General features: G+C 39.9%; 1 protein-coding gene across 1 annotated transcript in view; it reads left to right on the top strand.

Annotated features, from left to right (window-relative positions):
* Positions 1 to 24,038, top strand: part of LOC126295097 (ras-related protein Rab-18-like) — a 56,489-nt gene that overhangs the window by 9,671 nt on the left and 22,780 nt on the right. Inside the window, exons 3-4 of the mRNA XM_049987353.1 lie at positions 812 to 1,003; positions 7,156 to 7,287. Coding sequence (XP_049843310.1) covers positions 812 to 1,003; positions 7,156 to 7,287 — 324 coding nt within the window. The remainder of the gene's footprint in view (positions 1 to 811; positions 1,004 to 7,155; positions 7,288 to 24,038) is intronic.

Genomic DNA, 24,038 nt, shown 5'->3' with positions numbered 1-24,038 from the left:
AGCTGTTATTGTTCCAGAGAGATTTTGAGTGGACAAGGTAGCTGGGACACACTGTATTTGATGCAATTCACATGCAGAATCTTGCTTATTTTTGTTAGCTGTTTGAGGTAAATGGTATTTTGTTCAAAACACTTAACATTTTCTGATGTTGCAAATGCCCTGTCTTTAGAAGAAAAAGTAGTGTGTTCGTGTGCTGTCATGATCTTCGTATCTTTACGGAAAGACAATTTTGATACTAAGTGAATGAAAATCAACCAATATTGTAGGGAAAGTCATTGAAGGATACCAGTAAAGAAGTTGCCTTGAAGAACTTGTAGTGTGGAATTGTTCTGTTGTTTTTTTTTTCACTGTCATTACACTTCTAATTCATCTTGCAAATTTCATTTCAGATGATTGTGTCTGTGCGTGTTAGAATTATTCTTAAATATTTGGTACCCTGACACTTTCATTCTGTACTTATGTCACAGGTAGTCTACCAGTCAACATACTTACCACACACTTTTCTATCTCTGTTGGTAGTAAAATTTTCTAACTGCCAGTTGGTTCCATAGTACTGGTGATGTATAAGGTAGGGAAGTAACTTCACAATACAAAATTTATAAAGCAGAGCTACAGCAAGCTAAATTACATTAATAATTACTTAACAGATACTTTGTCAACATTTTATGAAAACATAATGAAGTTGTTTTTAAACCACTACTGCCCACCATGAAAGCTGGGAGGCCCACCAGTGGGCCGTAGGAAGCAGTTTTGACTGTCACTGACCTGCGTGGTGATCTATAGAAATTATGTTGATGTGCTCCGTTTTCAGGATACTGCAGGCCAGGAGCGGTTTCGAACACTCACGCCGAGTTACTACAGAGACGCACAAGGTGCCATTCTAGTATATGACATCAGCAACAGGACATCATTTGATCGGTTGGAGACGTGGTTGAACGAACTGGATTTGTACTCAAACAGACAAAACATTGTTAAAATGGTTGTCGGAAATAAGATAGATGTGGTGAGTGATCTGCTTCCTGATAACTTATCATAGTATAAGGCACTTGAAATTGTTGACATCTGTTGTTTTTTGTAGCAGACTTTAGTAGTAGTAGTAGTAGTAGTAGTAGTAGTAGTAGTAGTAGTAGCAGTAGCAGTAGTAGTAGTAGGTGGCATTATTTGTCCATGAAAAAAATGTTAGCTAAACCATGTTTATACAGGGTGATATTCCCCCCTCCCCCCAAGTGTTTACACACACTAGGGATTGATCGATGAGAGTATATGGAGCAAAAAGGTCTAATGAACTTTTGCCCGGAAGTGCATAGTTTCCATGCTACAGAACATTTATCAATCATACGTTGTTACAGAGACTGCAGTGTAATATGCGCTGTACCATGCAGCCACATCAGCCAGGCTGCATCTGAAGAGTGTCAAAGGCTGTGTGAATATGCTGCTCCAGTGTCTCCACATCTGGGATAGGCTCTGCATACATGTGCCTTTGTAATGGCCCCATAACCAGAAATTGCATGGGTCGAGATCTGGTGACAAGCAGGCCGTGCAACTCTACCCCTTCATCCAGTCCGTTGACCAGGAAAGAAAAGACTGAAATGCGTCTGGATGTTAACAGTGAAGTGGGCTGGAGCATCATCATGTAGCAGCCACATAGCCCTTCAAATTCAGTGCCCCTTTTTCCAGCAGGGGAGGCAGTCACCAACAAGAAATGCCAATAGCTCCGGCCTGTTAGGGGACATGGATGGGAGAGTGGTCCCAAAATACAGTCACTAGTTATCCTGACCCACACATTCCTGCTGCACTGATGCTGATGATTCGCTGTCACCATACTGTGGGGTTCTGCATACTATCCCACCAATGACTGTTATGAAAGTTGAAAATACCACTCCATGTAAATGTGGCCTCATCTGTGAATAGGACGGATGACACAAATCCCGGTTGCCTGGTGAAGATACCAGTAACGAAACTGCTCCCGATGTGGAAAGTCTGTTTCTAGTTAGCTCTGAACGAGCTGTAAGTGATAAGGTTAGTAACAAATGTTATGGAGAATGTTTCACAGGGTCATCTCTGGCTTACCTTGGACTGGCCTTGTACTGACATGGTGGTCGCCTTCCACAGTGATAACCATATTTTCCTCCAAGACTGGTGTCCGAATATTTCAGCTATATTCTTCACGATATCCTGCTTTCTGGAACGATGCTGTCTCAGACAAATGGCAAAACACTGTTACATCCTGAGATCATTGTCGGCAGGGATGTGTCTCCTGACACAACCTTGCTACCTGCCTCCCATTGCCATTTGCCTTTCTGTAAGTAAACATCATGTTACCAAGCTCTCAATTTGAATACAGAACCATTGTATACAATTCTGTATCACATTCACTACAATGCGAGTCAGCAAGAGAAGTGAATCAGACACATTACCAGTTACTGTGGCAGGAGAGGACACTAGGACATGCCGTATGGGAAACAGTACCATCCACTAGGAGGAAACCATGCGTACTTTAGTTGTGGTTGCATGATATGGCATGTATTAGACTGCAATCTCTGTAACAAAGTATTATTCAATAAATGGTCTCTAGCATGGAAGCCGTGCATTTCCAGACAGAAGTTCATTAGATCTTTTTTGTTCTGTATCCTCTCATTGATCAATCCTTGGAGTTTGTACATGGTGTAAAAAAAATTACCCTGTATACTTTCAAAATTAAATGTACAAATTGTTAATTGTAGATAAACTCACAACAAATATTTTTAAGTAATGCAAAGACTATTTTTATGCTGATATACTAAAACCAACATCAAAGGCACGATGCTTGCTGAAGACTTACTCAGTCCAAAAAGTTTATAGACTGGATTAATAAAGACAATTGAGAATTTAAGGTGGTGGTTTTAATGCTTCAGGTGTCCTACATAGTCTCATCCACTTGAGTACAGCACACAGAATGTTCATACAACCACAAGAAACTGTCAGTAATGTCTTTTTTTTTTTTTGGATGTTGTTTAACTTACGTGTCACACGGGCTTGGATCTAGTTATGAAAGCATTGATGCTTCATTGAGTTGGTCGTTTGTCATTTTGTGGTAGGTTTGAATTGCTAACACACAATCTGGTCGCTCATGATTATTGTTTTCCCAGAAAATAATTCTTTTTCATATTCCAATTGAGTCATGTGAGGCCTCCATGTTTTGTTTTTTGTTTGGGAGTCAAGGTGTGTAGGCAAAAATTGCGCACACTTTTTTCCTCTTCAATATATTATATAAAATGTCTTCAGCAATTGATTTAGAAATGTTGCTCCATTGTAACTTGACATTACGACATTCAATCACAATAGCTGTACATCTGTTGTACATCACTACTAAACACTGCTTACTCACAAGGGACTGCGTGAATGTGCATAGTTGTTACTTCAAGCTGCCCCTGTAGTTACTGTGCCAATGTCACTTGCACACTAGTAATTAAGTCAGTCTTGGAACTTTTTGGATGGATAGTGTAAGCAAAGTAAACAAGAAGTTGTACAAATATGTTTGTAATTGAATTAACTCTAATACACAGCACCAGAAACAGTTCTCCAATCAAACTGTACATTTTTTCCTTGTACAGGGTGTTAAAGTATTGCACATTTTGAGATGTAGTGAGGTCCAAAAAATAAAAAAAAAATCCAGTAAACATTAGCTCCAAAATGCATACTTAGAGGTAGTTTCACAACTGTGAAGATGAAAAAATACTCTTGGCTCATAAAGTATGCATTTTAAAGCCCATGTTAACTGGACACACACACACACACACACACACACACACACACACACACACACACACACACACACACACACGCGCGCGCGCATTCAAGGGTGGGTCACGCAGAAATATCGTCATACAGAAAGAGGATCATTAAATAAACATACTGATAGCTCTGGAATGAAGAATGTATTTTTTATATAACCTCCAACATCTGTCTTCTTCTCCCAACTTACTAAGCCTTCTTATAATCCTTGCAAAGAATTCTTAATTGTGGTCTGAAAGCCAGTTTCATAATTTCTTGTTCACATCTTTGTAGCTGTTTTTCATGCCACACAAATGTTCTTTCATCAAATAAAAAAGATTAAAATTTCGCAGGTCATGGTCAGGGCTGTAAAAAGGATGATGTAGGGACTCGCAAACCTTTTGTCAGCAGTATACAGCAGCAGTTGTGCTATGCCAAGTAGAGCGTCATCTTGAAGAAACTTCTCTCTCCTCTGCCAATTGAGGCATTGCCTCTTCAGTGCAGGTTTGACTTTGTCCAGTCATGCCCGAGTAGTGCATGCTGCTTATGGTGTGCTGGTCCTCCAAAAAGAATTGCAGATAATTGTACTACTGGCTCTCCAAAAGATGGTCAACATGATCTTTCCATCCAGTGGCTGTGTTTGCAATTTCTTATGCACGTATGATTCAGCCTGCTTTCACTGAATGCATTAACGCTTGGACTCGGGCTCGAAAGGATGTATACAGATTTCATCACAGGTTAAAATATTGTCCAAAAATTATCACATCACTATTCAAATGATTTTTGAGCTCAGTACAAAGGCGAAAGCTATTCTTTGTGATGAACGGTAAGCTCTGAGCCCACCTTGCACAGGTCTTATGGTGGGTTTGTTTTGGTTGCTGAAACTAGTGGTGCCAACACTTACTCAACATTCCCACCAATTTATTTAAACGAAAAGTTTTTTATCTTTTCAGATAAATGAATTATTATGTTCTTTCAATACTGAGGTCTATACTACTAATGGATGCCAGGAACAGTCATAGTGAGCTACACTTTATTTTAAAATTTTTCCATCTCTGTATAAAAACTTGCAAGATCCGTGCAACAATCATCACATTGTTGTTTGAGAGAATGTTGTGGATACTTGCCCATTTGACAAGTCAGTTAGAATGCTTAACTCCGTTCTTATAAATTACTTTCTATGAGCGCAAACACATCATTGGATGCTACGTTGATGTAAATATTAATTGAACAAATGACTGATTCTCTTCACAAGTTTGGGTTCAGGTTGGGCTCAGGGCAGGCCAGTCCATATCAGAAATGTGTGACAATAATGCTGACTTCTATATTTTACTCACCAATCGATTCGAGTCAAGGACCATGCTCACAGAAGTCGAAATGTTATTACAAATCCAACACTATATGTCATACATGTTTCAAAAATACAGTAAAAGAAACAGAATTAAATTCAAACAGTATAGTGCCAATACACAATGACTGTGTGCGAAGCAGGCACAGATCAATTTGATTGAAAATTTGTTACACACAAATCACTGGACTTGACTTTGGCAGCTTTGGAAGGCAGCTTGTTCCAGATGGAGTTGTTAACCAGATGACCGTATTTACTCGAATCTAAGCCGCACCTGAAATTTGAGCCTTGAAATTCAAGGGGGGAGAGAAGTTTTAGGCCGCACCTCCAAATCGAAACAAGTTTGGTCCATTGTAATGAGAGACACAATTTAGGTCGAATGAATGACAATACAGCTACAGTAGTTTGGTTAGAGTCGTAAGCTTAGCAGTTAAGCTTTGCCAGGTAGCCATTGCTATGCATCAGGTGCTCTGTCAGTATTTATACGGGTACCCTTCCTTTTTCACGTGCTTTGTCTTGTTTGAATAGATTGCTTATTCTTCTTTGATCTGATAAGTGCCGTTTCCCGTTATAAGTGTTTACATCACTCTAAGCTGAAAATGCATTCTGATACTGCGTGTTTACAAACTGCCGCCACTTGCGGCATGACTTTCTTTTGTGCGCTCTACCGCTGCTTACAATAAAAAAAAAAGGGGAATCGTCTCATTAGCGAAACAATGGTAAGAGACTGCTATTTGTTGTTACTTAGACTGCTGCTTTCTTTGATAATGATCAACAAGAACCAAATAATAGACTGCGTATGATAGATGATGTTCTGAACAAGGATCAAGCTAAAATTTTTCTCCGTTGCAAAATCTTTGCAGGTGCCTATTTTGTACATCACATTCTGCACAGAAATAAGTAATCTTACATTTAAAAATCTAGTCAATTGCCGTGCTTCATTTCTGACTGTATCACTATGAGGCATAAGAATAATATGAATATAAACATGACATGACATATTTATATTCTTCCGCGTTTGCTGTTGTTTCACACTAGTTTCGTAGTTTATTAGGCAGACTGGATTTAAATGAGATAGCAGCAAACACGAAAGAATACATGGCAAAATGTTTATGTTCGTATTATTCTCATGGTTAAGAGAATACTGCGTGTGATTCACAGTTCATAAAAGTTCCTATTAGCAACCATCTCTTGTCACAGGTAGGAAAAAATTCAAAACATAGAGTTGGCCATATTGACAAAAATCCCAAACGGTCTTTCCAGTTGCTTTTTCGTAGTACATTGAAATGCTGCTACATTCGAAGATGAACAATGCGAAATTTGTATTTACTTCATTGGATAAGGTATGAAAATGCAGTGGTCGAAAGTCGGGGAGGAGGAAAAAGCCAGTCTTCCACCTTTTTTTAAATTTATTTACTGACGCAGAGGTTTTGTCGTCAGTATTTATCTTTGTGCCTACAAAGCATGTCTGTGTAGCGCTACATATATTTGATGGCAAAAGTTAGTTGTGTTGGCACCTACCAACATTTTTCAGAACTTCCGCTTACTTTGCACTCGATTCTAAGCCGCAGGCGGTTTTTTGGATTGCAAAAACTGGAAAAAAGTGTGGCTTAGATTCGAGTAAATATGGTAGTCAAAGTGGAAAATCACTGAACTCTCCGGACTGACCCATTCTGCTGTTAGTCCATAAGCTTTTAAACTGGTGGGTCCATCTCTAAACACATTGTGTGGGTAATTCCACATTATATAGGGGGTGTCCAGAGACTTTTGATAGGGTATTTTGTGCATTTATTTAACTATTGAATGACCTCATTGTTGGCTTTGATCTATGTACTTTGTTTTATTTTAAGATTTGTCTAGCTTCTATAAAAATTTCAGTACTGTATCCTAAATAAACTGAAATGTTATTTAATAATATTGATGTTCTCTTCTGTTTGGGAATTCGTTGTGCAGAAAGTGTGCAATATTTATAGGAATCTGGAAGCAGTGTTCCTCTTCTGTGATAATTTGTTTAGCTTACTACGGCCAGTGAACAAGTTTGTTGTCAATTCCAGGAGCAAGAGCGGCGCGAAGTGACGAAAGAGGAAGGCCTGAGCTTCGCCCGGAGGCACGCAACGCTGTTCATAGAATCCAGTGCCAAGACGCGCGAAGGCGTGCAGATGGCTTTTGAAGACCTTGTGCAGAAGGTACAGATCCTGCTGGATGAAATGACATGTAGGGTCATTCCATCTCCTTTTAATAGAAAAAGGCATTTTCTCACCTAGCATCTGAGATTTTGATCAAAGCTGGCGTATTTGTTCTCCCTGCAGTGGTAAGTTAACAGAACAAATTTCAGCATTTCATCTCCTGCTGGTTTTATTTTATAGCATCAAGTGCGTACAGTTTCAAAGCTGAGCACCCTACTCCTGTGAAAGTTGTATCTAGAGAGCTGTTGCACCAGGAAATATGGTTACCAAGATGAATTTTTTTCAACACTACATAATTTTTGTTACCATTACTACCATTGCTTTTAAACAAAATATTAATATATATAAATATGGTTAACTTCTTTTGCATGCTTTTGAAGAACACACCATTTTGATTCAGCAGCCAGTGTGAATTAAGACACACAGGAATTAAGACATTGGCTATGAACAGGCATTGATCTAAATCAGTGGGGAAAATTGAAAATTTGTGCCGGACTGGGAGTCGAACCCGGGTCTCCTGCTTACTAGACGGATGTGCTGACTGCTGGGCCATCTGGGCACAGAGGTCATCACAACTGTGTGGACTATAATAGCTTGCCTCCAGTCACACCAAAAATTCTCAGCTTATCGTATAATTCAGGCGAGGATGACCAATGAATCACTTCATTATGAACGCGCACCTACTCACTCATATGGAAACTGGGTAAATGGAACTACATTCATAGTGTGTGGATAAGTCAGGAATTAAGGTCTGATGGGCACAAGCTAAGCTAGTCCATGCAGTTGCAATGACAGCTGTGTCCGAATGGCACAGTGGTCAGTGCTTTTGCCTAGTTGGAGACATGGGTTACTCTTATTCCGGCAAAAATTTTCAACTTTCCCCAGTGATTTAAATCGATGCCCTCTCACAGCCAATGTTTGTAATTTCTTTGTGTCAAAATATTAGTTACCAAAAACATAGAGACAAAATTCCATATAATTATTTGTATAAGTATTTGAGCAATAACAGATCTTGAGACAAACTAACACAGAACCAGACCCAAAATTTCCAACACAGCGGAAAAGAAACCACACAGAAATAATAATTTCAGGAATTTTATTTTGCCATGTGATAGCCCATGCTTTTGCCATTATTTTGAAAACAGATTTTGGAGATTATCCCATGCCTTTCCTGTGATAATCGGTGTAATGGTCTTCTTACAAAGTGAAACAGAAAAATGGGAGTTTATAATTTTTCTCCCTGTGTTCAGTTTATTTAATGGTATTAGGTAATTTTGTTTGCAATCCTTGTCTTATTGTTAGAATATATAACCACCAAATGTCAATACATATTTGGATAAAGTATCAAAAAAAGTGATTTAATTTCAAAATGGTAACAAGTTAGAAACCTCCAAAATTTGAAATGCTATAAAATGAAAATGAAGGAAGATAAAATTCTTAAATCTGGTTTGCTGGCTTAACTCTGCAGGCAGGAAGCGTTTAAGTTTCATTCTAATATGAGATAGTGGGTAATATGCCTAGGTTGAATTAACACAGAATGATGCTGATCTGTCAGTACATGAGTATTGCTTTTATTACCATTTATTTATTACTACCATAGATATGTTATCTGTGAGTTGGGGGACTTGTCATTATTGCAAAGTTAAGATTACACAAACATTGTTATAAGATTACAGCAAATTAGCAATATTTAACACATTTTTTTACAAGTACATGTTCACAAAACATTTCTTTTTGTGCAGTAGTGCATTGTTTAGGCAGTCTAGTTTGCTGTTTCATGTCAAAGAATATGTTCAAACTGTGTAGTGCTTTTGGTTAGTTTGAGAAAACTTTTCTTCTGGTTTCAACAATTCCATCTACTTCATTACAGTTTGTGAAAGACTGAACATTTTAATAGCCACCGATGGAAAATTATCCTGTGTCATGGAGAGCTTGACATCTCTATTTTCCTTATTGTTTGTGTTATAATTTCTTACAACACACTTGTTGCAGATTGTTCCACGATTTTCCTTCACTTACATGAAACAGTGGAAATAGTACTGACTGGAAATTCATTACCCGTAGACACTGTTTATTTTTATTTCATTTTTTAAAATAAATAAATAGCACATCCTGCAACTTGCAATGTGACCTAGGGCAACATCTATTTTAACCAGTGCCATGTGATTAGCAGGAGAGCTTCTGTAAAGTTTGGAAGGTAGGAGACAAGATACTGGCAGAAAAAAATTCTTGAGTACCGGGCATGAGTTGTGCTTCGGTAGCTCAGATGTTAGAGCACTTGTCTGTGAAAGGCAAAGGTGCCGAGTTCGAGTCTGTCGGGCTCACAGTTTTAATCTGCCATGAAGTTTTAGTGGCATTTGTGAACCATATGTTGAAATCAAAAACGGGTAATACGCATGCCTTATTAAGAAGTAGTTACTGTCAGGACATGACAGTAGTTGGCTTTGTCAAGTTACTAACAGTTACCATCCACCTTAATTTATAATGCAATTTAAAGTATGAGGGTTGACTGAAAAGTAATGCCTCCACCTTTGTAACTCTTCAACAGTTGGCAGCATTGGTATGCAGCAGTTATGGGCTTGTCCCGTAGCCTCTTCTCTACAGCTCCAGTTGGTGGGAAGCCTTAGCATTGAACAGTTTTGTTACAGTGTAAAGTATGGAACCTTGCACAAATGGTCAGTCAATGCGATGTAAGCAATGTGCAGTCATTGAATTCTTAACAGCAGAAGGTGCCACCCCAAAGGAGATTCATCAGAGAATAAAGCAGTTTATGGTGATTGTGTTGTTTTGAGTACTGTGTGTTATTGGGCGAGTAAGTTTAATGGTGTTGAGGTGGGAACATCTGACCTGCGTGACAGAGTTGGACGTCCTGTGACAGCAACCACTGAGTTTCACAAGCAAAATGTTGACACATTGATTCAGGACAAACATCATATCACTCAGAGAAATCACAAGCACAATCGGCATTTCACAAGAATGTGTGGGTCACATTATTGCTTTGCTTGGCTATCAGAAGAACTGTGCACGATGGATACCCTGGATGCTGACTCGTGAAATGAAAGTTCACAGACTTGAAATTTGCCAGGAACTTCTCTCACTTTACAAGAATGAAGGTGATTCCTTTCTCCATTAAATTGTGATAGGAGGTGAAACGCGGGTACACCATTACGACCTGGAGACGAAACATCAGTCTGTGGAATATCGACACGACTTGCTCCAGAAAAGAAATTAAAGATGCGGCCCTCACTGCAAAAATTATGGCCAGTGTTCTGGGATGCAGATGGTGTTACCTGTGTTGGTTTTGTTGATTGTGGAGCAACAATAAATTCAGAGCGTTACATCACAATGCTGTGAACTCTGAAACGACAGCTAGCAAGGGTTGGAAAGGAAAAGGGAAATGTTTTCCTGCAGCGTGACAATGCCAGACCACACACTTCACGTGCCACCACAGTAGAACTTCAGAGACTGAATCTCATCAGCGTATGGCATCCTCCATACAGTCCAGATTTAGACCGTCCGACTTCCATCTGTTCCCGATAGATACTATCTGCGGGGACATCATTACGCTTCTTATGAAGACAGTTGAAAGAACTGCAAGACTGTGGTTGCAGAAACAGTGTCAACTTCTTCATGGCAGCTTCAGAAAGTATGTTCATTGTAGGCAGAAATCTATCCAATTGGCTGGTGATTATGTGGAAAAGTGATTGTTGGTAATTAAAAATCACATTCTAAGGATTATTTTTGCGTTTGATTTATTAAAATATTCCCATCTGAAGGCAGTTAACAGAGATGGAGGCATTACTTTTCATTCAACCCTCATACTCTGCATCTGATAGAGAACAGATTGGACTGCAGCTACCGGCAGTATACCAGTGTGAGCTATTCAGGTATTGTTAGTGTGCTCAGTGTTGCCGTATGCTGCATGACCCATTGTGCTTCCACTCCCTTATGAGCCGTTGCAGTAGGCCATTTGTGTAACTTTCTGTTCTCAGTGTCTAAGTACTCACTCAAATATTTCTTACAGTGCACAGTAAAGCATATGCTAAAGCGAATGGATTAAGTCCCTTACAGTTTGATAAACTGCAAAGCACAATCAGTAATGCGAGCTACATCTACCTCTACACCTACGTCTATACTCCACAGGCTGCCATACGGTGCTTGACGAAGGGTACTGTATGCCACAACTAGTCATTTCATTTCCCGTTCTGTTCAGACAGAGCGAGGGAAAGACAACTGTCTATAAGCATCATTAAGAGTCCTAATTTCTCTCATCTTATGTTCATGGGCCTTATGTGAATGTTAGTGCCAATAGAATTGTTCTGCAGTCTGTTTAAAATACTGGTTTTCTAAATTTTGACAATAGTGCTTCTCACAAAGAACATTGCTTTTTCTCCAGGGATTCCTCTGAGAGTTGCTGAAACATCTCTTTAATACTTGCTTGTTCATTGAACCTAATGGTATCAAATTTAGCAGTCTGCCTGTGAATTGCCTCAATGCCTGCCTTTAATTCACTCTTGGAATCCCAAACACATGAGCAGTAATCAGGAAAGGGTCACACTAGTGTTTTAGATCAGTATCCTTCACAGATGAACCACTCTTTCCTAAAATTCTCTCAATAAACTTAAACTGACCATTCGCCTTCCCTACTACGTGCCTGTTCCATTTCATACCAATTTTCAATGTTGCATCTAGATATTTAATTGAAGAGACTGCCATGTGACATACTGCTAATGCTGTATTCGGACATTAAGGATTCGTTTTTCCTACTCATTTGAATTTTTTCTACATTTACAGCTAGCTGCCATTTGTCACACCAACTGCAAATTTTCTCAAAGTTGCCTCATATCCTCCTACAGCCACTCAAGGACATCATCTTCCTGTACCTTTGAGCCACGCGAACATCTGGGAACCTGTTCTGTATGCTCGTACCTCCGTTAAATGTCAGCAGTAGGGCACCGTGTCAAATGCCTTTTGGAAATCTAGGAATATGGAATCTGCCATTTTTGGCAGGATTTTGTATGAGAAAAGGGCAAGCTGAGTTTTGCACGAGTGATGCTTTCTAAAACCGTGCTGATTTATGGACAAAATTCTCGAGGAAATCTACTATATTCCAACTGAGAATGTGTTTGAGAACTCTGCAGCAAACAGTTGTTAATTATGTTGATCTGTAATTCTGTGAATGCGTTCTTTTACCCCTCTTATATATATGAGTCCCCTACACTTTTTTCCAGTCACTTGGGACTTTGCACTTTGAGAGAGATTTGAGACAAATGCAAGTGAAGTAAGGGGCAGTGCCTTAAAGTACCTTTAGTAAAACAAGGTTGGGAGTCTATCCGAGGTAACTTATTTGTTTTCAACTCTTCAGTTGTTGTTCCACTCCAGGGATGTCTGTTACTATGTCCTCCATATGGGAGTCAGTGCAGTGCTCAAATGACAGTGTGTTTGTATGATCCTCCCGTATGAATGATTTCTTAAATGCGAAATTTAGAACTTCAGCTTTCATTTTGTATCTTGTATTGCCACACCAAAGTGGTCAGCAAGTGACTGGATAGAAGCCTTTGACCCACTTAGTGATTTTACAGAGAACCATAATTTTCTAGAGTTCTTGGCAAGATCTTTTGCTAAGGTCTGATAGTGATATTTGTATGCTACGTGCATTGATGGTTTCATGGGCCCATGAATCTTTGCTAACTTTTAACTGTTGTCATCTGGACATTCTGTTTTTAACTGAGAGGACTCAATCTTTGCTTAATTTGTATTTTACAAATTTTGGTATTAAATCACAATGGGTGTTTTCCATCCTTAATCCACTTACTTGACACATACTTCTCTAGAGGGTGATTTAACCTTAATTCCTGTGTGTTCATCATACTGAAACTAAATGATGTCTATTCATTGTCCAAGTGGGGTGCTAGCTGCTTATCTGATATCTCAAGCAAAAATACTCTCCTAGCCTTATTAATTGATTTATTGACTTCGGTAACCATCATAGTTTGATATAGTGACCACTAATCCGTCTCGCTGTACTGGCACTGTTGATAAAGTCTGATTGTTTGTAACTACAAGTTTTAAAATATTTCCATTGTGTATGGGCTCTCAAACTAGCTGAGGGAGACAGTTTTTGGAAAACATTTTCAAAAGTACTTCACAGGACTGTCTGCTTGCACCACCTGTAGTGAATCCATAGATACCGCACTCTAATCTAAGCTGCACCTGAAAAATGAGACTCGAAATCAAGGAAAAAAAATTACCTTAATCTAAGCCACTCCTGAAATTTGAGACTCGAAATTGAAGGTGAGAGAAAAGTTTTAGACTGCCTCTCCAAATCGAAACAAAATTGGTGCATTGTAACATGAAACAAAATTGAGGTCGAATGGATGAAGATAAAACTACAGTATTTTGGTTCGAACCATAAGCTCAACAGTTAAGCTTTACCAACTAGTCATTGCTATGTGCCAGGCACTCTGTCTGCATTTATACTGGTGCCCTTCCTTTTTTGTGTGCTTCATCTGGTTTGATAGATTGCTTATTTTTGCTTTGATCTGATAAAGTGCCGTTCTTTGTTATAGGTATTTTCATCACTCTAAGCTGAAAATGCATTATTTTACTGTGTCATGGATTGTTTGTCGCATTCTGATAATGAGTGTTTGACCTGTCACTGCTTGCTCTTGATGGCTTGCTCTTGATGGCTTGCTCTTGATGGCTTGCTCTTGATGGCTTGCTCTTGATGGCTTGCTCTTGATGGCTTGCTCTTGATGGCTTGCTCTTGATGGCTTGCTCTTGATGGCTTGCTCTTGATGGCTTGCTCTTGATGGCTTGCTCTTGATGGCTTGCTCTTGATGGCTTGCTCTTGATGGCTTGCTCTTGATGGCTTGCTCTTGATGGCTTGCTCTTGATGGCTTGCTCTTGATGGCTTGCTCTTGATGGCTTGCTCCTGCCGCGCACACGCACACGCACACACTATTTGTTGTTACTTACACTGCTGATTTCTTTGGTAATGATCAACAAGAACCATATGATAGATGATGTTCTGAATGGGAGTTTAGCGAAAATTTTTCTCTGTTTAAAAATCTTTGCAGATGCCTCTTTAGTACATTACATTCCGTACATAAATTAGTAGTCTTGGATTTAAAAATCTAGTCAGTTGCCGTGCTTCATTTCTGACTGTATCACTATTAGCATAAGAATAATACGAATAAAGCATGACATGATATTTATATTCTTCCACGTTTGCTGTTGTCTGACTCTAGTTTCATAGTTCATTAGGCTGACAGGATTTAAATGAGATAGCAGCAGACACGAAAGAATACATTGCATAATGTTTACATTCTTCCACCTTTTCTAATAATTTATTTATTGACGCGAATGTTTTGGCGCCAGTATTTTCCTTTGTACCTGCAAAGCATGCCTGTGTAGCGTTACATATATTAGACGGCAGAAGTTAGTTGTGGAGGCACCTACCAACATTTTTCAGAACTTCCGCTTACTTTGCACTTGATTCTAAGCTGCAGGCAGTTTTTTGGATTACAGAAACCGGAAAAAAAGTGTGGCTTAGATTCGAGTAAATACGGTAAAGCTGCCTCCAACTAATATTGCATGATCTGAGTATTTTTACCCTACTGAGCATATATTTTCTTCAAATAAGTCTAAAACTGTCATATCTAAATTGGGTAGCAGATGAAAACAAACAATTAACTTGATTTCACATAGACGTGTTACATGTGACCAAATTACTTCACTGTCGTACTCAAATTTGACCTCGGTAGAGATTATATTTTCGTCAACTACAGTGTACGTTCCCCCTCCTATGGCATCTGATCTGTCTTGTTGATATACGTTCCATGACTCGCTAAACATTCGAGCTTTCTACTTCAGGTATCAGCCAGCTCTTCTTCCTGAGAATAATTTGAGCATGACTGAGGATAATTATAGATTCCTAATAGGTTTTGTGCAATAGAAATTAATGTAGCAGGACACTGTGATGAGAGAAGCAGTTATTTCTTCAGAGATGTTATCGGCTACTCTAAATTCTGTGCCACTGATGAATCAGTCTGTCAGAAAACTATACTTCTGGTGCATAAATATCCTCACTACCAGGACAACTTCTGTTAGGTCTCGAGACATGTCTCGCTTTTCAATGTTGTGAGAATGCGGAGTTCTTACTTTTAGTTTTTCATTGCATCCACTGTTGTCTGTGGCCTAGAGGATTTTAGTGTACAGCATATTTCCTTTAATGCTGCATCATTTTCGTCTTCATGTAGTGATCTTTATTTCTTATATCAAAGAGACACGACTGCAATTCATAATTTTAAATTTGCTCGTGTGTTCTTTGCACAGAGTTGCTGTATTTTCCATATTCATCATCACTTCCCTGTCAAATTGTTCATTCTGAAGCTTTTCAGTATGCCCCACTGACTGCGCTCATGCTAGAGGGAGTTGTTGCGTATTGCCTCGTGCACAAGCGAGTCGGCGAATGTTACCGTGGTAACCACAACCCCCCCCCCCCCCCCCCTCTCCCCCTCCCCCACCACCACCACTCTGCAGCGGAGTGTGCGCTGATATGAAACTTCCTGGCAGATTAAAACTGTGTGCTGGTCGGAGACTCAAACTCGGCACCTTTGCCTTTTGCGGTTAAGTGTTCTATCAACTGAGCTACCCAAGCAGAGGTCGCGAGTTCGAGTTTCGACCCGGCACACAGTTTTAATCTGCCAGGAAGTTTCAATTGACTGAATAATTCGGTTGTCGCAAAGTACGGCAACAGGTAGGAGTGAGATTGTTGCTGTCTAGCTGTAACTCGCTGCTAGCCGCTCAGAAAGAGAATGGATATTATTGGCTGCCAGTGGCTAGTGGAGGTTGATGTGCAGAACGGCTGAAAACTGGGCCGCCTTGCAACGTGAGGCGGGCTTTGATATCGTATTGGACCTCCTTTTGCCAGGTGCAGTGAAGCTTCTCGACAGGTCATTGGAAGCCCCGAGTGGAAACAGTTGTTGCCTGGTGATATGGTGCCTTGTCATCCATAAAAATTCCATTGTTTTTTTTGGGAGGTGTGTGAATGGCTGTGAATGGTCTCCATGTAGAGGAACATAACTATTTGCAGTTAATGATTGGTTCAGTTGGACCAAATGACCCAGTCAGTTTCATGTAAATGCAGCAGACGCCTTTATGAAGCCACCGTCAGCTTGTACAGTGCCTCGTTGACACCTTGGGTCCGTGGCTTTGTGGGGTTTGTGCCTCGCTTGAACCCTACATCAGCACTTGCCAACTAAAATTGGGACTAATCTGACCAGGCTGAGGTTTTCCAGCCTAGGCCCAATCAGTATGGTCACAAGCCAGGCTTCCCTCCTGCCCTGGGGAATCATTTATCATATGCAGTGACTCCCTGAGTGGATTGCAAGCACTCGACCAGTGTTTTTCTCGGGACCCTTTGGTGTGCGGTATTGAAGATGCTGTTTTTGCTCTCGCCGAGTGTGGTCGTTTGGCGGTTTGTGTGGACCCTGGGCCACGTTGGCATTCCAGGAAACGAACGTGTCAATCGGTTGGCCGAGCAGGCCACTACTACACCACCCCTGGAGCTCGGTCTCGTGGAAAGAGACCTCCGGACAGCCCTACATTGCAAGGTCCACGATATCTGGCGCTCTGAATAGTCTATGTTGAACACGCCAAATAAGCTCCGCCCGGTAAAGTCTTCCACGGCAGTATGGAACTTGTCCTTGAGGAGCACGCGTAGGGACTCAGTTGTTTTCTGCCGTCTCCGAATTGGACATACGCGGTTAACCCACAGTTATCTCCTTTGCCTTGAGAACCCGCCTGAGTATCGCTGTGATACGGGGCTGATAGTGGTCCATCTTCTGATGGACTGCCTCCTTTTAGCCCCCTTGCGGCAGTCCTTTAATTTACCAGGTGCACTTCCTTTAATTCTAGGTGACGATGGCTCTATAGCTGACTGTTTTACATTTTATCCGTGCAGCTGAGTTTTATCACTCTCTCTAGTGTGGGCACTCTCGCATGATTTCTCAGGCTACACCCATTCCAGCGACTTTTGTGAAGTGGATACCAAAATATTGTCTTTTATGGTAACAAGTTGTGTTGATACCTCTATTAACGCTTTCCAGCTGGAGGTTCTTAGTTTGTAGTTGAGTGGTTGATCTTTTACCTGATCCATCAACCACTGTAGTCCGTTTTACTCTAGTTAACTATTTGCTCTGCTCCTTTTAAGTGTCCTCTCTTTAGTGTGATTGCAGTGTTTGTTTTAGCTCTGTAACCCTGGGTGTTCCCTCCCTCTGGGTGCAGAGGTTACGCTTTCACTGTATAGACCTTTTACAAGTATGTCTGTTTGGAACACGAGACAGATGACCTCGACCTTTAGCCCCCATCAAACCCCAAAAACAACCAACAAGCCAGGCAATTTTATGCTGCTAGCAAAGACACTCACATTGGTAGTTTGCTGCCTTAACCCATTAATTCCAAATTTTGGTCCAACTGGACACTTTCGTTATGCATCCCACATTGAGTCCTGCAGTTATTTCAAGCTCTGTTGCGTATGTTAACTCTGACATCTCTGTGCCAACACTGCTGCTCTCGGTCATTAAGTGAAGACTGTTGGCCAATGCGTTATGCGCAGTGAGATGTAATGCCTGAAATTTGCTATTCTGTGTACACTCTTGATGCCGGATCTCTGAATATTGAATCCACTAATGATTTCGGAAGTGGAATGCCTGATTGGTTGAGCTCCAACTACCATTCCACATTCCAAGTCAGTCAGTTCCAGCCAGTCATATGGCCATAATCACATTGGCAGTGTTTTCATATGAATCACCTGAGCACAAATGACAGGTCCGAAGACTGTATGCAAATTTGTCAGGGATAACTCATAGTTACAGGCACTGTGGTGGAGTGGCTGTGAAAGGCACACTGAAATATATATTTTTTCAATAAAGTATTGCAGATTGTAAATTACTGGGAAGTGTTTTGAATATTTTGCAGCTAGATTTGAATGATAATAGTCAATGTTTCTAGAACTGCCTATATCAAATGATCTTCAAATGAATACTAGATGTAATGCTGCGACCCAAAATGCCAGTTCTATGTAGCAGAGGTTTCGGGACTAGGCTTGTGTGGAGTGCAGCTCTCTATGGGCTTCCAGAAGGCTATAAAAACCATAGCCTAATAGTTGTGTCAATCTCTCTGCAATTTTCACATTCTGCTGCCTACAGCAAGGGGGAATTACCTGAGTGGTGAACCTTCATTATTGCTGAAACAGTGAAACTTCACTTTTACACTTTTCAAAGTACTTTAAAAAAATGATGTAAAATGTGGAAAATGTTTTAAGCTGTAAAAGTTATGTAAAGGATACCACCTCGCATTTTCACACTATATGTATGATGTATGTACATAACAGGCATCAAAGGACGTGTCAGGGATTTGTTTATCATCCAAAAAAGATTTATTATCTAATAAAAACCACTGATGTTACTGGAACTGATAACTGTTTGAGAAGTAAGAACATTTAATACAATTTCATATGTTATAATGGATGTCTTTTTGGGAAGCCTGCAGCTGCCATTCAGTATCTATGTAATGAAATACTGCACTAGGTACATGTTTTTTCATTGAATTTCGACTATTTTCTTATCATTTCAAAGTGGAAATATGTACATAAGTATTTTGTGTGGTGTTTAAATGTGTGTTGTTCTGCATCTCTTGAACTGTAATCATCTTTTTGAGGTTATCAGGTATGGTGCCTCCTCAGTACATCACAAAAAGTACACATGTAAATATTGCACTTGCCAGTGAGAATAAATTCTCAAAACATGTTGTGCTCAGCATGATAAAAATATATAACTGGTGCTGTTCTTAAACAAAAACATTTGAGCAACGCAAAGTGAATCATGGTGTCAACTAGTGCTGCAAGCAGGTAAACACCAAAGGTCGTTAAATATGGTTCGTCAAGGGTGTTAAGATGAGCACAACAGTCACAGAACTGCATTTGTGCAGTAGACAGTTTGGAAATGGTTTTAATTGGTCATGATATCTTTATTCGAATGAACATAGTTACTTCCATCAGCCACCACATCAAGTAGAACTTGCCAGTGGCAGGAGATATGGCATGAATTGTTCCAATTTTTACCGGTTCAAATCTGCTGAATATTGCCTTGGTGTCGAGAAACTTAACCACGTAATGTTTGTGAACACTACTGGATAGCCAACATCATGCCAGCGTTGTTTTTTTTTTCTCCATGAATATTTTTTTGTAATGCGTAAATTGTGGGAAAATTATAAATATGTTGATGCAAAATCGGGTGCAAATTAACATTCTGGATGTAGGAAATTTGGTGGGAACGATAAAGTCTTAAAGGGTGGGAGAATATTAATTCCGGGAATGTAGAAGCAGGGTTATACTGCTTTATGGGCATATGGCCATGGCCCAATGACTCAGCAGCTGTTAAAGACAAACAAGCTCAACAAGCAAAAGTATTTACTTATGTGCATGCAACGGTCAGTTCGTGATCATCAGACTGCTGCCTAAGATCGAGGAATTGCGTTGACGTGTGCTACAGAGCTCGTAGTGGGGGAAAAGTTTGTGCTTGTTTGTTTTACTTCACACTAAGCTCCACATGACATTTGTGATCAGAGTGCCTATTTCACCGTGCATGGCATCTGAATTCTTTCTTGACAAGTTCTACTCAAAACTCCGCATGTACTGGTACTAAAACATACGCTTGCATCTCGTCACCCACCTGGTCTAAATTTGTCAATTTCTGTGGTCTCTGCATTTTGTCTCTGTAAATATTTCTTTCCTTCACTCCCTTTCCAATAATCTGTTTTGTTTGTCATCTTGTCTTCTGCCTTCTAAGTCATCAGGTTTCAAATCTCATCCAGTGCGGGCAGTCTTCCCTTTAATATCCTGAAAGTCTTTCTTGACCCAGGGTTCTAGGTTAGGTGACTTTCTGTAACTATCTTAGTTTTTTAAACCTCACCAGTCCTTTGCCATCATCCCTCTTACTTTGCCTTCAACTCTTCTAACATGAAGAGGAGCCACTGGTTCCAAAAGCTTGCAATTTCCAAATCTCTCTTTTCCTTTCTCGTGCTGCCACTGGATGGGTAGATTCTTTATCTACCCTATAATATTGTACATTAAATTAAAATTTTTATAGGAGAGAGAGATTTTAAAGACTGCCTGCAGACAGTACTTTTCATGACAAGGTTAAGACTTTGGACTTTCAATGTGAGATAACTAATTTGAATCAGGATAGAGACCTTAGATTACACTACTTACAACCGTCAATACAACCTACTCTCCAAAAACTGATATTAAAGCAAAGTAAATACAATCCGTGTTCTGCTCTCTCTCTGTTTTTGCCTGCTATACTGTGACACAGCACAACACCCATGTGTCATGGTTCAAAGCAGGTTTCCAATATTGAAACGTTGAAACAATACATTGGTGTTGAAAAGGAGGGAACTATGCATGTAGTAGTGTGCAGTATTCCCAATTTGTAGAAATTTCCCAGTTCTAAATTTAATATTTAATGAATCATCATTAACAGGTATTTTGTGATGGGCTGTCCATACCAGTAGAGTTTAGGTTGGTCATGTTTTTGCTAATAATATTTTATTTTTCTTCACAATATTTTATTTTTCTGTTGTAAGTTTTGGAGCTGTAGTTTTACTAAGTACTGTGTTAAATCATTTCAAGTATAAGTGCATATGAAGCTTTTCATCAAAACATTTCTTAGTCAAAAGTGGTGAGCTGAAGTTGATGTAACATTCAGAAATATTAGTGTAGTCCTTGAAAATTGAATGTCACCTATGAAATGATTTGAACTAAAATGGAGCAATAAATTGCTGTGAGTGAAGGTAATTTTCCTTGTAAAGACACTACCTGTGTATATTGGCATTATTCTTAGGTCACACAGTTGAATTTATCTTCACGCATTGTCAACAGATTCAAAGTTTGCTCTCGTTTAGCATTGCATCTGTCACAGATGAATCCAGAGAATTGGTTTTCTCAATGCTGTCTGTGGATGCCATCTGCTGTGGTATAATAAAACTATTTCTTCTATTTAGATGTTTACACCAGTAGTCAGTGTTCGACTCGATTGCTTTTAGGTACTTCTGCTTACTTAGTATTGGGATTACATTTTGACATTTTAAATAGTTATTATCTTCATCTTCTAGTTCTCTTGGTTTTAGAGATGGCCGAATTCAGAAAATGGAAGAAAATGAACAAATCTGAAATATTTTTGGCGGTTTTTGACGATTATTCATTCAGATGTTCCATTGCGAGAGTGAAGATTTCGAAATGCTTGAGAATGTTTTTATGGTTCTGAGGACAATTTCAGTGATGGTATCATCATCATTTGAACATAACAGGGTCTCCCGGATGGAAAACACAATAATAGATGCCCCTGGTGTAGAGAAGCAACCAGGTTCAGATGGAATCCAATTCAATTCTACAAAGAGTACTCCTTATTTAGCTTACGTTTATTACAAATCTCTTGCCCACCGCAAAGTCCAAAGAAACTTAAATAACTACAGGTAACTACTGCATATGGGTATGCTAAAAGAACTGGCCCACAGAATTAGGCAAATATCCTTGGCATTGTGAATTTTAAAATTTTCCCGGCGAATTGACTGTTCAAACAAATTTCGGGCTTGCAGCCGGTCGTCATTCAATATTTTGCACGATATTTCAACTGGGCACCTGCCAGTCATCTTCGGGTGAGCCATCGCAGACTGGCGACAATGTCCTCCGTTCCGCAATATATAGCGCACTGTAACTATTCTGCGCATGCGTCGAAAACTTGTTAGTTGAACCACAGAGGGCACTAACAGTTAAAACTAAGATTTAGGAAGTGAATAAAGAGGAGAACATGCCGGAACAATCTTTAGCTTTTCTTCCTTTCGCTGCCAATACTTCATTTAAAATAGCAAGAATCCTCCGAAAATTTCAGGTAAAAGTGGTTTTCTGCCCATCGAAGATTGCAGACCTTGTGGGATCAGTTAAGGACAATCTGTTACTACGAGAGGCCGTAATTTACAAGATACCGTGCCAATGTGGTATGGCTTACATAGGTCAAACCACACGCACTGTGAAAGAACGCTGCACTGAACACAAACGCTACACCCGTCTTTTGCAGCCAAGCAAGTCCGCTATTGCTGAACATTGTATTTCTAGTGGACATTTGATGGAGTATGAGAAAACAATGATTTTGTCCACAGCAACGTCATTCTGGGACTCCATTATTAAATAATCCGTAGAAATATGACTGGCGGAAAATCTGCTAAACTGTGACAGTGGCTACCAGCTGGACAGTACTTGAAATCCCATCATCTCCACGATTTGCTCAAATCGAACACGACAGAGAGCATCGACTGCCGAGGCAAACAGCAACACAGAGGGTGACTGAGTTCCGCTATTCCACCAGCGAGGGTGCTGCCAGCGGGCAGTGTGGTTCAAGTATCAAGTTTTCGACGCATGCGCAGAATAGTTACAGTACGCTATATATTGCGGAACGGAGGACGTTGTCGCCAGTCTGCGATGGCTCACCTAAAGGTGACTGGCAGGTGCCCAATAGAAATATCGTGCGAAGTATTGAACGACAACCGGCTGCAAGCCTGAAATTTGTTTGAACCATCCTTGGTATTGGTTTGCTGCAGAATTCTCCAACATATTCTCAGTTGGAATATAAGAAATATCCTAGAAATAGAAAAGCTTTTTTCCACAAATCAGCATGATTTTAGAACATATTGTTGATGCAAACTCAACTTGTTTCCTCACATGATAGCCTGCAAAATTTGAATGAAAGGTGACAGGAAGATTACATATTCCTGAATTAACAAAGTGTTACGTGGTGTTGTACTACAGGCTGTTGACGAAGTTAAAAGTATACAGGTTGTGAGAACGCAAGTGGCTCGAAGGTATCGTAATGGAACCCAGTATATTTCCTTGACGGTCAGTGTTAATCGGGAAGTGGAAGTGCACTGAGGCCGCTATTATGCTCTGTGTACACAAGTGTTCTGATGGACATAGTCAGCATCAGTCTGCAGCTGTTCACTGGGGATGTTGTGGCGTTCGGGAAAGTGTTGAGTGACTAGAGGATACAAGGTAACAGATAAAATTTCTAACTGTCGTAAACAGTGGCAGCTAGCTCCAAATAAAGAAAAATGTAAGTTTTGCAGATAAGTAGGAAAAACAAAACTTTGATATTTGAATACAGTGTTAGTTGTGTTACTCGTAGTGGTCTTGTCAATTAAATAGCTAGGCATAACATTGCAAAGTGATCTGTAATGGAACAAGAATGTAAGGTTTGCAGGGAGGAAGGCAAATGGTTGACTTCAATTTATTGGGAGAATTTTAGGAAAGTATGAGACTATGTATAGAACACCGGTGTTGACCCACTCTTGAATACTGCTAATGTGTTTCTGACCCACACCTAGTCAGATTAAATAGTTCGGAGGTGTGCAGCTAAATTTGTTTCTGGTGGGTTCAGTCAGCATAAAGTGTTATGCAGATGCTTAGTGAACTCAAATCTGAGTCCCTGGAGGGAATGCAACATCCTTGTTGAGGAATGCTATAGAGAAAACTTGGTAAACTGACATTTGGAGCTGACTGCAGAATGAGCCTGCCGCCACCAACATATATTTCGCTTAAGGACCTAACCAGTTGCTTTTCCCTCATTCTAGGAAATGGCTAGGGGTGGTGTAACATATACTCCACCACACACTGTACTTTGGTTTGCAGAGTGTGT

The sequence above is a fragment of the Schistocerca gregaria genome, chromosome 11 (genome assembly GCF_023897955.1).
Source record: "Schistocerca gregaria isolate iqSchGreg1 chromosome 11, iqSchGreg1.2, whole genome shotgun sequence".
Classification (NCBI taxonomy): Eukaryota; Metazoa; Arthropoda; class Insecta; order Orthoptera; family Acrididae; genus Schistocerca; species Schistocerca gregaria.
This window is presented reverse-complemented; position numbering and strand designations above follow the sequence as displayed.